Source organism: Chiloscyllium plagiosum, chromosome 12 (assembly GCF_004010195.1).
Source record: "Chiloscyllium plagiosum isolate BGI_BamShark_2017 chromosome 12, ASM401019v2, whole genome shotgun sequence".
In the NCBI taxonomy this organism is placed as follows: Eukaryota; Metazoa; Chordata; class Chondrichthyes; order Orectolobiformes; family Hemiscylliidae; genus Chiloscyllium; species Chiloscyllium plagiosum.
Genome location: NC_057721.1, coordinates 44,164,128 through 44,183,533, shown reverse-complemented (window position 1 = coordinate 44,183,533; position 19,406 = coordinate 44,164,128). Strand labels below are relative to the sequence as shown.

At 39.1% G+C, this 19,406-nt stretch overlaps 1 protein-coding gene across 1 annotated transcript in view; it reads right to left on the bottom strand.

Moving 5' to 3' along the window:
* Positions 1-19,406, bottom strand: part of igsf3 (immunoglobulin superfamily, member 3) — a 50,804-nt gene that overhangs the window by 12,303 nt on the left and 19,095 nt on the right. The window contains exons 2-7 of the mRNA XM_043700920.1: positions 17,675-18,052; positions 13,007-13,414; positions 8,079-8,459; positions 6,339-6,743; positions 4,222-4,623; positions 1,758-2,174 (exon numbers count right to left, since the gene is read on the bottom strand). Coding sequence (XP_043556855.1) covers positions 1,758-2,174; positions 4,222-4,623; positions 6,339-6,743; positions 8,079-8,459; positions 13,007-13,414; positions 17,675-18,052 — 2,391 coding nt within the window. The remainder of the gene's footprint in view (positions 1-1,757; positions 2,175-4,221; positions 4,624-6,338; positions 6,744-8,078; positions 8,460-13,006; positions 13,415-17,674; positions 18,053-19,406) is intronic.

The following is a 19,406-nucleotide window of genomic DNA, read 5'->3' as shown; positions in this document are numbered from 1 at the left end:
TTGAAGCCACCACCGCCAAGGCTGTAGCAGTTCATGAAAATGACCCAATACCACTTTGTCAGCTTGTAATAGACAATACATAAGAGATTTGCAATTTCATTGGACATTATTGTGCAGTGTATATCCAATTTTATAGTATCATTGTCAATATTTTACTTGGTACCAACATAAGTCTTTTGGACTGTAGTTGTCAGACTCCGATTTCTCTCCCTTTTGAATCATATGTACAATATTTGGTTACTTCTAATCCTGTTTCACTTCTATAATACCCAGTTAATCTTTAAACACTATAATTGGTTATTCACCACCACCCACCAGCCCCTCTGTCCTCCGCCAAGTCTCTTTCTGCAACTGCTATAAGACTGGCAGGATTTGTCTTTATTTCTCTTAACTTATCAGAGAGTTCCATTTCCCACATTTGAAAATAGTCTACAATGTTTGATATAACACAGTTAATGAACAGCAAGAGTTTACTGATGTATACTTTGAGAATAAAGCAATTAAATAATTTTCCTTTTTCTTTAAGTTATTCCAAAACTTTCATCTTTTAAGGATCTAAGCTTGGATTAATAAAAAACCACAGGACAATCAGGGTGAGTCCCTTGTCTGCCATTCTAATGTTACATAGTCACTGCTCCACTTTCTAGAGTCAGAGATTATTATTTATGCAGCTCAGACTGACAGGAGCTATGTGAGCAAGCAGGAATGTGCCATTCTACAGCACTACGTGAGCCTAAATTTAAAGGAGATGGAAGGGCCCAAACATAAAATTACAATTTTTCATTTAAGCCATGAACTCATCTGATTTTCTCATCTCTCAAGCGATTGGAGTCTAAGAAAGAGGGATAGGCACTCATTATATGACTTTGAACAAGCCATGTACTGCTATCCAGAGTGGCCAAAAAGGTTGAGTTCAAGTTCCACTTGCCCCAGAGGTGTGTCATCACATATCCAATCAGATTGAATAAAAATAAACATCTATACAACTATCCTCGGCCTGTTGGTGCCTGAAATCAGCTGCGGTAGTGGTGGGAGAGTATTAAATCGAGTCCATTGGCAGACCTGCTTTTTCGTCAATATTTTGAAAGTGCTGCAGCCATCTAGGATTCATAGAACACCTCTAATGTGGAAACATGTGTTTCAGCCCAATGAGTCCACACCGACTCTCCGAACAGCATCCTGCCCAGGCCCCATTCCCCAATCCTATTCCTGTAACCATGCATTTCACATGGCTAACATACCTGATTTACATATCCCTGGACACTACAGGGCAATTTAGCATCACCAATCCACCCTACCTGCACATCTTTGAACTTTGGGAAGAAACCAGAGCACCCGGAGGAAACCCACGCAGACAAAGGGAGAATGTGCAAACTTCACACAGACAGTCGCCTGAGGCTGAAATCGAACCAGATTCCCTGGTGCTGTGAGGCAGCAGTGCTAACCACTGAGTCACCGTGCTGCTCATATGGAATGGTGAAAGAGACAGAGGACAGGATTTTTTTTTTTAAAAAGCAGGCTTAATAAGAACATATCGAAATTGGAGCAGAAGTAGACGATTCAGTCCTTCAAACTGTGCCATCATTCAAAAATGCCATGGTTGATCTGGTTGAATTTCAAATTCCACCGGATGACCTCTAAGTCACTTGCCAAACAAGAATCTATCTAACTCTGTCATAATTCATAGCATTCAATAAATAAATTGTCGATTGTTTCAGTGCTGTAATTTTTATGAGAAATGTAGGAAACTTGTTTACCTGCTGTATGCACTTTGACAATTGTCATTGCTGATGTATTCTCTCCCACTTTATACCAGATGTTGTTGGGATCCAAAAGCCACTCCGTTACATGGCAATAGTAATTTCCACTGTCATTCATATCAGTTTTCAGTATCATTAACTTGTACACATCACTAGAGGACTTCTCATCCTGAAATTTCATTTTCTTCTGAGAATTAGTAAGCAATTCTCCATAGTACTGGACAATATTATTACGATCAATCTCCAGAAGATTTTCCCCTTTCACATTTGGTCCTTGTGTCTTACTGAAGAGCCATGTGACTGAGAATTGAGAATCGTTTTGAGTTCGAGCTAAAATTTTACATTCAAGTTCAGTGATGTCATTGATCCTTCTATGTATTGTGGTAACTTGCTTAGTAAGCTGCAAGAGACAAGCTAAAAATGGAAAAGACAGCCTGTCAAAATAATTTCACAGTATTTCTTTGCAACATTTAGTTTCAAGGTGATATACCATGGAAATCAGTCAATAGCTAACTACTAGTTTTGTTATATAAACTCACCCATGATTTATAATGTAAGAACACCAAAGATACTGTAATTATGAACGCATGACATTAATGATCTTCTCATCTTTGCATTCATGCTTTTAGTATAAATTAATTTTTATCCAGTTCTTTCATGTAACTGTCTTAGTTCTACGCATCAGTGAATTAAAATATCAGGTTATCATACTCTTGGTTAGTTCTCTCACTGTTCAATTAATGCCATTTTAATTAGGGTCATAGGGTCACAGAGATGTACAGTATGGAAATAGACCCTTCGGTCCAACTTGTCCGCGCTGACCAGATATCCTAAATTAATCTAATCCCATTTGCCAGCACTTGGCCCATATCCCTCTAAACCCTTCATATTCATATACCCATCCAGATGCCTTTTAAATGTTGTAATTGTACCAGCCTCCACCACTTCCTCTGGCAGCTCATTCCATAAATGCACCACCCTCCGTGTGAAAAAGTTGCCCCTTAAGTCCCTTTTAAATCTTTCCCTTCTCATCTTAATCCGATGTCCTCTAGTTCTGTACTCCCCCACCCCAGGGAAAAGACTTTGCCTATTTACCCTATCCATGCCCCCTTATGATTTTATAAACTTCTATAAGGTCACCCCTCAGCCTCTGACTCTCTAGGGAAAATGGCCTTAGTCTATTCAGCCTCTCTCTCAGCTCAAATCCCCGAACCCTGGCAACATTCTTGTAAATATTTTCTGAACCTTTCATGTTTCAAACATTCCTCCTACAGCAGGGAGACCAGAATTGCACAGTATTCCAAAAATGGCCTAACCAATTCCCAGAAAGTACAGAAAGACAGCAAATTCAAGGAATAAATTACAGATTTTGAAATGTAGTATGAACTGAATTCCTTTCTCATGTCGTCAGGTTCAATGTAATGTTTCATAGCAGAATATATACAGAAAACCAATATATACAGAAAACCAATATATGTTAAAATACAGATTTTCTTTTAAAGAAACAAAACTGCAGTTTAGCATAAGGTTGACATTGTATTACTGGCATAATACAGTATCTTGTTTGACTATAGTACTTCAGACAAGTACAACTAACCTCATTTTCGAAGAATCTATTTAATTAGGAAGGACATGGGACATTCAGTCCCTTGAGCTTGCTCGGTCATTCTAGATCCTGCCCCATCATTTTCCTTAAAGCCATTTTCCCACCCTAACTCCAATCCGTTTTGATGTCATTAACATCTAGAAATCTATTGATCTTACTCAAAATGTGAAATTCCACAGCCCACTGGGTTAAAGAGTAAAATTACCTCTAAACTAAAATATCTCAATTTCTCCTCAATGCTTAGTCCTGCTATTCCAGGAATCATTGTGGTGAATCCCTTCTGCACTCTCTTTTTGGAAAAGGTATCCTTCCTTATATAAGTTGGTTACAGATATTTGTGATGTAGTTTTGTGTGCTCAATCATTGAAACCAATGGTGGAATTAGTCTTCTTGTTGATGTTCTTCTAATGTCTATTTATCACTGTCCTAACTACAGGTCAGCACTCTGAAGTACTATGGACAGTTTGAGCTTGTAATTCTAAAAAAATGCATTTTTTTTTAAAAGAGGGCTGTAAATTAAGTGGCTGCTTGTAGAGAGAGAAGCCCATAGAATTTCCCACTTAGAGATGCAAAGAAATTTCCAACAAATAACAAAGGGGCAAAGAGGCAAGTAAAAACAGACTAGACTGTGGTCTCTTGTGACTACAAAGATAGTAAAGTTACCTAAATAAAAATTGAAAGAACAACAGCTGTTGGAAATCAGCAACCAAAATAGCAATTACTGGAAAAGCTTAGCAAGTCTGGCAGCATCTATGGAGAGAAATGAGAGTTAATGTTTTGGTTCCAATGACCCTTCCTCAGAACCCCCAGTTCCACTTTGATGCTGTAAATATAAAAAGTAGCCTGTCACTTTACCTGGGGGTCTGACCTTTACTTCCAGGATGTTTGATGTTCTGCTGGCTTTTTGGACCCATTTGTTTGCATTACGCCTTCCCCATAATTCTGCGATGCATAGAAACTTTCCAGCTTCCAATTTGCTGGCCCTTGAGACACTCAACCGGACAGCATTGGACACAGATTTCACCACAATCATTTTTCCTTTGAAGTTCTCTGCCACGTTCCCCCACTTAATCGCAGTATCATGGGTGAAAGTAACAAGGTTGTAGCTGTCATTAGAATTGGCTGGTTGGAATTTCCAGGTTACAGATGCTGGCACATGGGTGATATCTACCGGCCTAATGAAACACTGGAGTTCAAAGGTACCATAGTACTTCACGGTTGGAGTCCGGGTGATTGCAGTAACCTGAAAGTTACTTTCTACAAACACAAAAGAGAAAAATCAAAGACTGTCAGCAGCTCTCTGAGACTTTCTAGTACAGACCATTGAATCCCAAACTGTATCAGTTGAATTAAATCAAATCATAGTGTTCCCATAGGGGGTAAAAAATTGTTTGCAATATTGTGGTATCAATTTCCTTTTTCAATATTTTAAAAACAGCACAGGTCTGGGTTCACTGGACCAGGACAATGCTCTTTTGTTTGATTCAATGACTTTTTGAACAGTGAAACCATGGTTTTCGCGATAGGCAGATTCCAATAGACACCTTATCTGAAAGTGGGAGCGGCTCTTTAGATAATTCTAAAACTTTCCTTTGCAGAACCACAAAAAGCACAGGTAGATCAGGCTGAACACCCGTCCTGCCAGTTACCTGTTAATTGCAGAATCTTTTTATGCAGTAGCTGTTCGGTGCCTCTTTATATCTTTATCAGGTCAATAGGACAACTAGCAGCATTAACACCAGGTAAAAACAATGACTGCAGATGCTGGAAACCAGATTCTGGATTAGTGGTGCTGGAAGAGCACAGCAGTTCAGGCAGCATCCGAGGAGCTTCGAAATCGACGTTTCGGGCAAAAGCCCTTCAGCATTAACACCAGACCTGGTGGTTAAATTGCTGTGGCTGACTACAAGTATGGAAACAAACTCACTGAAATAGTTTATGTGAGGAACTTGCTCGGAGTTAAAATACAAACATGCAAGGGGGTGTCACACTATAAGAGTATCACTGAGCCAGTAGGCCGCTTGAAGCTGCTCTGTCATTTGAACACATCAAGGCTGCAATCATGGACTCAACTGAACATTCCTGTCTGCTCACTATGAACTTTGATCCCCTTGGTAGCCAGGAATCCATCTAACTCTGTCTTAAAATTATCCACCACTTCCAGTGAAAAGAATTCCACAGGCTTACAATCCACTGAGGGATAAAAAATATCTCCAACTCTTCATTTTAATGGGTAGCCCCTTATTTTCAAAATTCATTTGTGTTTTTACAGATTCTCTGATCTTAATGCACTTCCATCATTTTCTATTCAATTGCTTCCAATTTTTAACACCTTTGTTGCCATCCATTCAATTCAAACACATTTCCTACATGAAACAATGTGGTGGCTCAATCATTTGTGGGTTCAGTATTCAGCATCATGGGCCAACAAGATACTCCCGATACCTTTCCTGTCTGAGCTGCACAGAAGTGAGACAGAGTAGAAGAGGCCAACCCTGGATTATGGGCAATTATTTCAAAGATGTCAGGTATGTAAGAGAAATATTCGCCCCTCATCTCTCAAATATTCTCACCCACCTCTTTAGCAATTAATCAAAAGTTACTCACTCATTTATTCAATGTGGAATGATGCAAGGAGACACTGAATGGAGCTTACTTCAAAATTTATAAATAGGAAGATTCTTTTTTCCATACACAATGCATTTTATTACATTGCATTTTGCCATCAGCTTAATCAGTGAACATAGAGTGTAGAACAATACAGCACAGGAACATGCCCTTTGGCCCATCATGACTATGCTGACCATAACCATGAAGGCAATGGAAATTCTTTTATTGACTGCAGAATGCTGTGCCTTGATTATGTATGATAGAATAAAGGTCATCCTATTAAAAAGTATCCCTTTTGTCTAATTGTGAATCGTGCAATTGTTTAAGTGAAATACCACAATATTCAACACTGAATTGCTTACCAAGGGATTTGATAGTTACTGCCTTTTTGTCACTGACATATTCTCCAATAAGGCGCCAGTTTCCATTAGATTCTGTTTCCCATTCCATCACTTTGCAAGCATACTGTCCTTGATCTGAAGTCTGGGCATTATAAATGTCCAATGTGAAGGAATTTGATTTCACTCGTGCCATTCTGATGTCATTGCTGATCACTCGCTCCTGATAAGGTTGGTAAGTAACCTGAATACCAGCTTGGTTCATTCCAATGACATCACGGTTTTGGTTCTGGTCGTTTGTCATTTGCCAAGTAATAGAGAGCTGCCCATAAGCTGCACTTGCTGAATGAATATCACAGGTAAACTGAATGGAATCACCTTCCAAAACCTCAGTCATACTACTGTCGATTATGACTTTAAGGTTGGCTTCTGTAAAATGACAAGAATAGGTATAATGTGAGAAATATAAGGAGGCTACATTGGAAAAGTGTAAGTTCTGGGTTTAATCAAAGATGCTAGCTGACACACAGTGAAGACTAAGAGGTTTGTGAACATCAGCAGATGATAATCGCTTACATTTGTGTAGCACACTTTACAGAGTAAAACTATACACAGCACTTAAGAATTTTCAAGACTTTTCTTGAATGATGAGAAATCGGGAAAAGGTATCTAAAAGGTTTGATCAAAGAAGTAGGTTTCAATAATCATCTTAATAAAACAGAGAGACAGATAGACATAGTCTAGAATGTTCTCCATAAAATGCTATGACAAGAATTATGTGAACAATTATATGAAGAATTACGTAAAGATCATTCATCAAGTTCACAATGTGGTTCACTTCCACTTGCTACGAGCGACACATATTCATATGCAGGGGGGCTGTCTCTGCAAGCAAAATGATACATCTACATACAGCACCTTTTCTAGCAATCAAAATCTTGGGGGAGCAACACCACCCTGCTACATTCCCTATAGCAACATCGTAACCAGAGTCAACTTGCCTTTTTTCAATTTCAGTTAGCAGCCCTATTTCTCTTGTAGTATAAATTGTTATACCTATTAAAATGGAGTATACTTGCATCTTCGCTACAAGAAAAAAATAGCTTTGAGAGCATTCATTTTTGAGCCTGCTTCCTTTCTATGCCTGAGATGATCTCATTGTGTATCTCATTGTATCTGGGATTTCTAAATTTCATGGAAATTTACAGATTTATAGATATTAAAGATATTGGGGATAGTACTGGAAAACAGTGTTGAGATAAAAGACCAACCGTTATCTAGTTGAATTGCAGGCTGTGTCAGTGCTATCCCCACATCCCTGATATCTTTATTACCGGTATCTATAAATCTATAAATCTCTGCCTTGAAAGACTGAACATCCACAGGCCTCTGGTGTAGAGAATTCTAAAGTTTCCTCCTCATCTCAATCCTAAGTAGCCTGTCTCTTGCTTTAAGACTTTGATATCCAGTGCTAGACTCCCCAACCAAGGGAAACATCCTTCCTGCAGCATTTTACCAATCTTTGTAAAAGTTTTGTTTGCATCAATGAAATCACCTCTCATTCTCCTAAATTCCAGAGAATATAGACACAGTCTCTTTACTCTCTTCTCATAGAACTTTGCCAGGGGTCAAGCTGGTGAATCTTTGTTCCCATTTTCTCTATGGCAAGGATATTCTTAATTAGACAAGGAACCATGACATAATACAGCTCCTAATACCTTAATCACTAGCAGAAACAATAAAATTTATTTGCAGGTTTCTTACGAGGTCGTTGAACAGTGATGGTGATCTCCTTTGATTTATTAGTCGAGAATGCTGCAGATGAAATTTTCTCACTTTCCTCCGCCTGACAGTAATAAGAGCCACCATCTTCTACTTGAATCTGATACATTTTCAGAACATAAACCCTCTCGCTTTTCTTATGGACCACCACCGTTCCCAGGCTCTCTCTCATGTTATAGTCCCCATGAAAAGATGGTACTGCATTTGGTCCAATCCGGATTATCTCTCTGTTGTTTAAGAACCAGGCAACAGAGAAGAAACGTTCTGGGAAATTCTGAGCTTCAACTGTGCAGAATATTTCCAGTGAGCCTCCTACATTAAAGCCACTGAAGTCAACATTAATCAGAGCAAGAAACTGGTTACCTGTGTGAAATAAAATGAATATCATTACTGTGCCAGTAAAAACCAAAGTGAGCAAATTTGTCAAATTTTAGTTGGATAAAAGACCTCCATTTCAATTCTGACTTTAATGTAGACCCAAGAAATAAAGTTATGCAAAAAGATTAGAGGAAGTATGACTGGCCTTGTACTGAATCTGCTTTAATGGAGAGATTGCCAGAAAAAACTTCCATAGGTTGCATTGGTTTCTTGATGGTCTAGGGAGATACTTGCAGCATAATTACTTCCTTCTTTTTAAAAACAAGATCTGCTAAATTTCTCAATGTTCTTCAAACTGTTACTTAACATAAATGGATCTAATTTATCTTTCCTATTTTGCTTAAGAATCCTGAGGGCATAGAGCAACATACCTTCATAACTGGAGAGGGGTAATGGAATGTGCACAGAGATTAAGGGATCAAAATGAGATGGAAGCAATTGAATATAAAATTCAAGTTCTGTAATGCCTCCTTATCAAAATTCAGAGACTGTCACCAGCTCACTACTGGCAGTCATCCAAAATGAGTCAACAAAGGTACTTATTACATCTGCCTTTAAGTGGTGCACCCTGCACCATAAAGGTTACTTTTAAATTGTAAAATGCTCTCTTTGGTGTAAACTGAAAAGTGCCATTGAAGCTGAAACTGATCACATCAGCAATTGAAGCCTCATGAAGGTTAAGAGCAGTGATTCACTCTGTGCATTAACATAATATTGCCGTTCATCAAAAGGTCAGTGATTCAAACTTCAACAAAAGCCCTTCAGTTTGTACATCTCAGACTGTTTTTGCTATAATTAACCTGTCTTGTACATTATTGTTTCTTATGTCTCCTGTCACTGCCACTTAGTCAGACTCCTAGCAAACCATTCAATGGTTGTCATCGAAAAGAACAGTACAGCTGAGAGCAGAGTAAAAGAGGAAAGTTTGGAATTTAATTAACATACATATTATATCTATGCATTTGTTTTGTTTATGTATGTATAAATGCAATGCAAAGGCATCAAAAGGGAGGCTCCAAAATAACTGGCTGTGGTATCTGCAATTTTTCCCCACAAACAATTTACCTGCACACACATGAATGTTTACTTATGCTGAATTTGAACAAAGACTAAAATCTGATTTTGTTCAATTGGACTGCAAAATCCAAATGTGCTCAGCTCTTTCACCTTACTGTGTTTTATTGCAAATACCAGATAATCTTTGATCCAGCTGCCAGTGCATGTAACCATACCTAAAAGTTACCAACTGGTTTAATCTGAAAACAAATTGGGTGCATGAGTAACCCATCTTCTGACTCCTCAAAGCCTATCCACCATCTACAAGACACAAGTCAGGATGGAATACTCTCCACTTGCCTGGATGAGTGCAGCTCCTACAACATTTAAGAAGCTTGACATCATCCAGGACAAAGCAGCTCACTTAATTGGCAGCCCAACCGTCACCGTCAACATTCACTCCTTCCTGACTGAAGCACAGTGGGAACAGTACCATCTAGGAGATGTACTGCAACAACTCAAAGGGCCGTTAGCCAGCTCCAACTCACATTTATCACATGTAGGACATGGGCAGCAGCAGATAGATGGGAATATCACCATCTGCAGTTCTCCTTCAAACCACTCATCATCCTGACTTAGAACTACATCAGCATTCTTTTACTGTTAACGTCCCTCACTCACAGCACTGAGTGTACTTACACCACACGGACTGTGACTGTTCAAAAAGACTGCTCACTATTGTCTTCTCAAGGTCAATGAATGCAAGCTGAGCCAGTGACAGCTGCATCTTGTGAATGAATAAAAATAAGTTAGAATAGTAGCCAACTGGGACTAAAGAATCAGAGGAGCCCAGTCACTAGGATGCCTGTAGTGGATTTTAATGCCTATCAAATCTCAATGAGATAATTAATTGAACCTAATAATGTTATAATTTTCTAATTGTAGTCTAAACATCCATGGGACAAACATTCCTGTCTCTATTGCAAGTGTTTCTGAAATTGCTACCCACTCTATGAAGGACACTACCATTATAAACCAATATGCAAGGCTGCAGATGGGTGGATGATGGATTCCTTTACCCAAGCCATCAACTATAGAATACTGGCAGATTACCAGTGAATATATCAATTCTTAATGCTCAGAATGAAAGCATGATTTTTAAATAATTGAGGGGTCCAATTTTGGTATTGTGACATAATGGACAATCATGGTCAGACTGAAGCTTTTAATATACTGGAAAGAGGATAGAATTGCAACTATCCGAGATTGAGAATACACTGAATTAATGGAAGATTAATCAACATTAGCTAACTTCCTTAGTCTTTGCCTTCATATCTGTGATATATTGTCAATGAGATTCTCATTTGCAAGCTCTGTTATATCGTTGAATGTTTATTCAAAGTTTTTGCAGGTTTAGTTTCAACCAAAATGTGTTTTTACTTGATCATCAGTTAAGGTGTCTCGTAGCCAACCAAGAACTGGACAGAAAATCCTCAATACTATATTTTAGCTCCATTGTTATGTCTCAAGCTTCTGGTAAAATTTTTTAACCTAGTGATACAGCAGAATGACCACTCCTCGACCAGCCTGATTAATAGACTGAACACAGATTTGTTGAATAGCAGTAATGAATCACTCCAAAGTAATCGCTGTCCTCATCCTCAATATCAAACCTTACAACATGTTTGATTGTTCTGATTCATGTTGTTTTTCTAACAAATGCATCACGTTTTACTCGCATCCTCAGGTGTTTTGCTTTTCTCGCCCACTGATGTCTTCAAACAGATCACAGACTTTGAACAAAACCAGATGAGAAATAATTTGTTCCAAATTTGCCTGGCTTATAAAAATATTTACATTGTCTCTCAACTCAAAGAGGGCAATCCACCACATGTATATATTCACATGTATAAATGTACATACATAAACAGTCCAACAAGAACAGCATGGTGGCTCAGTGGTCAGCACTGCTGCCGCACAGTGCCAGGGACCTGGGTTCGATTCCCACCTCAGGTGACTGTCTCTGTGGAGTTTGCACATTCTCCCAGTGTCTGTGCAGGTTTCTCTGGGTGCTCCAGTTTCTCCTCACAATCCAAAAATGTGCAGGTAAGGTGAATTGGCCATGCTAAATTGCCCATGGTGTTAGGTGCATTAGTCAGGTGTAAATGTAGGGGAATGAGTCTGGGTGAATTACTCTTTGGAGGGTCAATGTGGACTTGTTGGGTTAATTGGTCTACTTCCATTTTGCAGGGAATCTAAGCAAATAAGATACTTGCATTTGAACTATTTTCTCCTTTCTCCGGTTCAGCAGAAGCAACTTGACAAGTGTATTTTTTCGATTGGATGGAATCCCACTACAAATTAACTTAGAAGAATTACCCTGAAACAATGCTAATCCTTGATTTTTTGATTTAAATAACTCCTGCATTTCCAGTGGATTTCTATCTCCATCACGGATGAGAGAATGTGGCTAGCAATTAAATAATGCCTACTTGCTTTGAGGTAGCTGAAGACAGAATAGTTTCTCTCAAATTTTGAGTTGAGTTAACTTGGTAAAGATTATAATTGTTACTCTGCTTCCTCAGAAGAATTTAAATGTTAAATCTCAATCCTTTCTCCATAGCAGTATGAACCATACTTTGCTTAATTTTCTATACAAATGATAAGAAATATTCATGTGATACATTGACATGCTATATGAATCAACAAAACCAGAATTGAATAGATATATTTTTTTAGGTATCTGCTGGAGAATAACATTGGGAATTGATTGAGTCCACCAGGAACCAGTTGAATAATTCATGAACAATTTTCATTCTGTCTGCCCCAGATGCATGTACACAAACTAAAATTTGAATTTATATTCTGAATGTCTTTCCAGATTGTAGGTATCAAATTGAGCTGGACCTTTGTGTGATACCTCAGTGAAAACATATGCTCCTTTTCTATACTATCTCACACTCTAAATACTCTTGTGATCGTTTAGTATCATTGCCCCTCAGACAGAACAACAGCTGCATCAAGCTCCATCTAAAACTCTGGGTTTCTTCTGTGCTGTTACATTTCCTCCAGGTATTCAGAATCTCTGTAGCAACTTATAACCTTGATAAGCTAGTGAAAACTGCAGCCCTGCAGCAGCAGCTAATTTCTCGGACTGCTGTGGGCCAAAGCATCCTCTCAGGCACTTGCAAAACCAGAAATCTGCCTCCATCACATTGTTGAGAGCTGGCCATAGAATTACAACAGGAGTCTGTTCTTACATGACTTGACTTCAGTTCAAGCTAACATCCAATTGTGCAACATTTTCCTTTGTGTCTATCTTGCCTTTCTAGTAATAAATCTTGTGTTAATGCACATAAAGTAGACAGTGAACATGCAATTTCAAGCCTTTCGCAACTTCAATACACATTGCAAAAGTTTGTAGAGGAAGTTCAGCGGGATATTGCATGTGATTTTCTTACTACAATAGTTGAAGCATTCAGATTATGAAACTGTAGCTGTGAAAGGAGATAATTTTCTGTAGTTACGAGTCTTACCTATGCTCTTAACATTCACTGTGGTACCTTCAGTATTTTTACTAGACAGGCCATACCAGGATTTATTTAAGTCTTGAATCCACTCTGCACCTTCACAAAAGTAATCGCCCTGATCTGACATCTGTAGTTTAGAGATGGTGAGTTTGAATGAAGTCACACCAATCTTATCTAGTCGCACATCTCCTGATGCCTGTCTCTGTTTATATGAATCTCCGGAACGTAGGATGAAATCTTTTGTTAGAGAGATAACTGTGAGATTCTGATCTCCCTTCTGTATGTACCATGTGACAGCCACATGCGTGTGCTGTGATGTTTCTTTGGATACTTCACAGACCAGTTCCAGGGAGTCACCTTCAACTTTATCCAGGGTCTGGGGTGCCATTGTTGCACTGAGCGTGTCTGGAATTACTGTAAGAACATATGTTTTCAGTATGCTTTTCAGGTTGTACAATAGAAAATCATATTCAGTCTACAACAATGCAATACTTCCACAATCTTATTTGTCTTAAAGGTATCTTAACACAACCAATATCATCCATACATATCAAACTTATCCTCAGTATGACATGAAATAAAAACATGGAAAAGCAAATTACAAATCTAATACTCTACAGGACACAGTTGCCATAATAAATTAGGATCCTTCCTGCCTTTCATTATTTTGACTAGTGTTCGAATCCACATGGGATACAAGTAATGAGAGTGAGTTTTGATAACATCACCACAGGAAATGACATCACCAACCCAAAGAAACCCAAACATATGAATAGAAAGCAGGAATTTTCAGCATTGCTTCGCCTGAGGCCCACTGAAGATGTTACATATTAGGGTGACGAAACATCTGGAAATGAACCTTCCAGCTCAGCGAGCAAACCTACATCTAAAACAGGTAATGAGACTTTGAGCAGGACATTTGTACACTGTAGCATAATGTATTAAAATTCTTGATCTTCTGGCCATCCCCAATAGATCAATGAATTAGATGACGGTATTATATGTTATTATACTGTACACAAATAGATGGAAACAGCCATTGATTCCCTCAGCAATATTTGACTAGAATGGGAGTGGCCAGAAAGGGATTCTATTCCCAAAACTATTGTGTGATCCCTGCTGGCAAATGTATAACTTTTGGTTTTGAATTACCTTGTGCAGTCTGCTAACACTGCTGATTAGGGGAGCAATTCTGACTTCTTCAGTCAGTCTAACCTATTTGTAACTCTACTCCCACAGCATTGTGGTTATCTCTTAACTGCCCTCTGACTATTAGCTTTGTAGCAGGGATAAAATACTTATCATAAAGTGGAGAGGTGAGAAAGAATTCTGAGGTTATTTTGCTGAACTTATCGAAGGGACACTTGACAGAAACATTCAAACACTTCTGGCAGTTTGATAGAGTGAATGAAGAGAAACTGAGTTTATTCAAGGAACAGCTACTGTGTGTCCTTGATAAATATATATCTGTCAGACAGGGAGGAAGTTGTCGAGTGCAGGAGCCGTGGTTTACTAAGAAAGTTGAATCTCTTGTCAAGAGAAAGAAGAAGGCTTATGTTAGGATGAGATGTGAAGATTCAGTTAGGGCAATTGAGAGTTACAAGGTGGCCAGGAAAGACCAAAAGAGAGCGCTAAGATGAATGAGGAGAAGACATGAGAAGTTATTGGTGGATAGGATCAGGGAAAACCCTAAAGCTTTCTTAGGTATATAATGGATAAAAGAATGACTAGAGTAAGATTAGGGCCAATCAAGGACAGTAGTGGGAAATTGTGTGTGGAATCAGAGGAGATAGGTGAAGCGCTAAATGACTATTTTTCGTCAGTATTCATACTGGAAAAAGACAACGTTGTTAAGGAGAATACTGAGATACAGGTGACGTGAGGAGGTGGGATTGTGGTTCACAAGGTGGAGGTCTTAGAATTTCTAGGAAGTGTGAAAACAGATAAATCCCTTCGGCCGGATGGGATTTATCCAAGGATTCTCTGGGAAGCCAGGGAGAAGACTGCCGAGGCTTTGGCTTTGATCTTTATGTTGTCATTGTCTACAGGAATAGTGCCAGAAGACTGGAGGATAGGAAATGTTGTTCCCTTGTTCAAGAAGGGGAGTAGAGACAACCCTGGTATTTATAGACCAGTGAGCCTCACTTCGGTTGCGGATAAAGTGTTGGTAAAGGTTATAAGAGATAGGATTTCTCATCATCTAGAAAGGAATAAGTTAATTAGGGACAGTCAGCACAGTTTTGTGAAGGGTAGGTCGTGCCTCATATACCTTATTGAGTTCTTTGAGAAAGTGACCAAACAGTTAGATGAGGGTAAAGCTGTTGATGTGGTGTATATGAATTTCAGTAAGGCATTTAATAAGGTTCCCCATGGTAGATTACTGCACAAAATACAGAGGCATGAGATTGAGGGCAATTTAGTGATTTGGATCAGAAATTGGCTATCTGATAGAAGACAGAGGGTGGTGGTGGATGGGAAATGTTCATCAAGGAGATCAGTTACTAGAGTGTACTGCAAGGATCTGTTTGGGATCCACTGCTGTTTGTCATTTTTATAAATGACATAGATGAGGGCGTAGAAGGATGGGTTAGTAAATTTGTGGATGACACTAAGGTCAGTAGAGTTGTGGATAGTGCTGAAGGATGTTGTAGGTTACAGAAGGAGATAGTTAAGCTTCAGAGCTGGGCTGAGAGGTGTCAAATGGACTTTAATGCAGAAAAGTGAGAGGTGATTCACTTTGGAAGAAGCAACAGGAATAAAGAGTACTGGGTGAATGGTAAGATTCTTGGTAGTGTAGATGAGCAGAGAGATCTCAGTATCCATGCACATAGATCCCTCAAAGTTGCCACCCAGGTTGTTAGGGCTGTTAAGTGGCATACGGTGTGTTAGCTTTTATTAGTAGAGGGATTGAGTTTCAGAACTATGAGGTCATGCTGCAGCTGTACACAACTCTGGTGTGGACGCACTTGGGAGTATTGTGTGCAGTTTTAGTCACTGTATTATTGGAAGGATGTGGAAGCTTTGGAAAGGGTGCAGAGGAGATTCACCAGGATGTTGCCTGGTACGGAGGGAAAGTCTTATGAGGAAAGGTAGAGGGACTTGACTCTGTTTTCGTTAGAGAGAAGGTTGAGAGGTGACTTAATTGAGACGTATAAGATAATCAGAGGGTTAGATCAGGTGGACAGTGAGAGCTTTTTCCCCCGAGGATGGTGATGGCTGGCACAAGGAGGCATAGCTTCAAACTGAGGGGTGATAGATATAGGACAGATGTCAGAGGTAGTTTCTTTACTCAGTAAGTAGTAGGCATGGAACACACTGCCTGCAACTGTTGTAGACTCACTAACTTAAAGGGCATTTAAGTGGTCATTGGATAGGCATATGGACAAGTATGGAATAGTGTCGGTTCGATGAGCTTCGGATTGGTTTCACATGACGGCACAACATCGAGGGCCGAAGAGCCTGTACTGTGCTGTAACTGTCTAAGTACTCTGATTTCAGTGGCAGTCAGTAACCAGAGGAGAGAGGTTTATGTAATTGACAAAGGAACCTGAGGTCAGATAAAGAAACATTTTATTTTGGAAGGAGCAAGTTATTATCTGTCATCAGCTTCATGGAAGTGTGATGGAAGCAGATCCAATACTAACTATCAACAGAGAATTGGAGAAATTGCAGTGTTCTTAGTAAAGAGAAAAGATTAATTGAATAGCTCTTTCAAAGAGTGTAGAGCCAAACATATTCCTTCTGTGCTGTGACATTCAATGATTCGATAAATTGAACCTAAAATATCTAGGGCTCAGTATCACAGGAGGAATTTCCATCACTAACTAGGCCAAGGGATGTTGCAATCAAAAAGCATTTTGAATATGATAAAAAATGAAATGCTTGATTGGAAATATTATTTCCCCTATACCACATGAGCAAACTGCTTATCTAATTCAGTTGATAATGAATGCACTTCCCCTTTTATTCACTTACCAGTAAATCACAAAGAAATACGTTTACCTATAAATAAACAAACTGCATGTACAGTAGAATTATATGGTTCATTTCTTCATGCTGAATAGGAAAAAGCAAATCTGTACATTCAACAAAACAGGTTTAAAAAAGATGTATTTCTAGGTACTACATGCTTGTAATATGAGCTCAATAGAATTTTATATTTGCAATTCCTTTCTGAAAAGGCAAATGAAGAACTTTTGAATATTTTGAAGGCAGAGGTAGAAAAATTCTTGATTACTAAGGGAATGAAAGACTGTCGGGGTTTTGCAGGGTTGTAGATTAAAGGTTAAAATCAGACCAGCCCTGACCTTATCTCATGGCAGAACAGGCTTGAAGAGCTGAGTGCTCTACCGGTCTTCCTTTATCATACTTTTGTATGTTTTGTATGCCTGTCCATATCTATATAATTAGATCTCCTAATGGTGCATTAATCTAAATGCTCAAAAGGTGTATAATTTTGCATTGTTTTAATGTAATCAGATTCATATTGGCATGTTGAGACTTGGAAAGGATTGATAGTACTTACTGCTGCATTTTCAATAGATGCTAATTGTAAACAGAGGCATGTTTAATTGGGTGCTGCCATCTTTCTGATATTTTCAATCAGAACTCTGAAGTTGATGATGAGCAGTTAAAGTACAACATGGAGAAAAGAAGAACGCTTGAAAAACCCACCTGTCAAGTTCGTTACGGCACTGTAGGACCCCCAGTATACGTTGTCTGTGCTTGGAGTGGCACACTCATATGTCCCTTCATCACTTTTCTGCAGCTTTGTAATGTGTAACAGCACAGAGTCTCCTTTCAGCCTCTCGATGTAGATCTCATTCTTCTGCACTCTTCCTCCAAACACAGCATAAGAGAAAGTAGGATCATTTGTGCTGATAATCTGGATTTTCAGTGTAGGCTTATCTGGACGAAAGAGGGACCACTCAAAGTTCTGCTCTGGTGACCCCTGATACCCGCTCACATCACACTGGATGGTTATGTGGTGTCCTTCAGCCCGGACTAGGGGCCCTTTTTGTACTTTCACTCGTCTTTGAGCACTGCATGAGTCTATATCAAGATAGAAAACACAAGAGACATTTTTCTTGAAATATATCCTGAACAAGCTAATCTGAAGACAGGAACATTTAAATCCAGTATTTATATAAAGATTATATTGGCAGATGAGGACTGGAAACTATACTAATGAAAACTAATGAACACTTACTAGCTTTTCACACTATTCTCAGGGACCTGGTTGAGCAGGACTGTGTCATAACCTTCTTCCCAGGCCTTCAGAGGTCACTTGGCTGGATGGCTGGTTTGTAATAAGAGCGATGCTAACAGTATGGGTTCAATTCCTGCACCAGCTGAGTGTAGCACGAAGGATGTTCCTTCTTAGCCTCTCCCCTTGCACGATGTGTGGTGACTCTCAAGTTAAACACCACCAGTCATCTCTCTCTCTCTCTCTCTAATGAGCGAGCAGGACTACGGTGAAGTTGTCTTTAATCAGACCATCTGACATCACTGAAGATGCAGTATATCTATTCACCTAACAGCTATTAATCCCATATACTACAATATTCAATTGAGGAAGTAATATTAAAACACAGGAGTACCCATTAAATGGCTCACATAGGCATTTAAACTGCATTACATTTACTGGTGGACAGTCCTTAAAACAATCACTTTACACTTGGTGATGAAGGATTTGTCTTGGGTGGAATACTGTTGGTGAACAAATCCAAAACAGCAACCTTAAGCTAGGATGAATAAAGGCAATGACAGAGGCATGAGGGAGGAGCTGGGTAGAATTGACTCGGAGAGGAGCCTAACAGGAAAGACAGTGGAACAGCAATGGCAGGGGTTTCTGGGAGTAATTCAGGAGACACAGCAGAGATTCTTCCCGAGAAAAAAGAAGCATGGTACATGGAAGATGAAGCTACCATGGTTGACTAGGGAAGTCAGGGATAGCATAAAAGCAAAAGAGAAAGCATATAATGTGGCAAAGAGCAGTGGGAAACCAGAGGATTGGGAAGCTTACAACACAGGGCAACAAAAAAGAAAATAAGGAAATAAAAGATTAAAGATGAGAGTAATATAAAGGAAGACTGTAAGAGTTTCTTTAGATATATAAAAGGACAAAAGAGGCAAAACTAGACATTAGGGTGCTGGAAAATTATGCTGGAGGGATAGTAGTGGGGAAGAAGAAAATGGCTGAGGAACTGAATAATTACTTCGCGTCAGTCTTCATGGTGGAAGACACAAATAATATCCCAAAAGTTAAAAAGGGTGAGGGGGGCAGAGCTGAGTCTCGTGGCCGTGACCACAGAGAAGATGATATAAAACCTGAATGGCCTGAAGATGGATAAACCACCTGGACCAAACGGACAACACCCCAGAGTTCTAAGGGAGATAGCTGAAG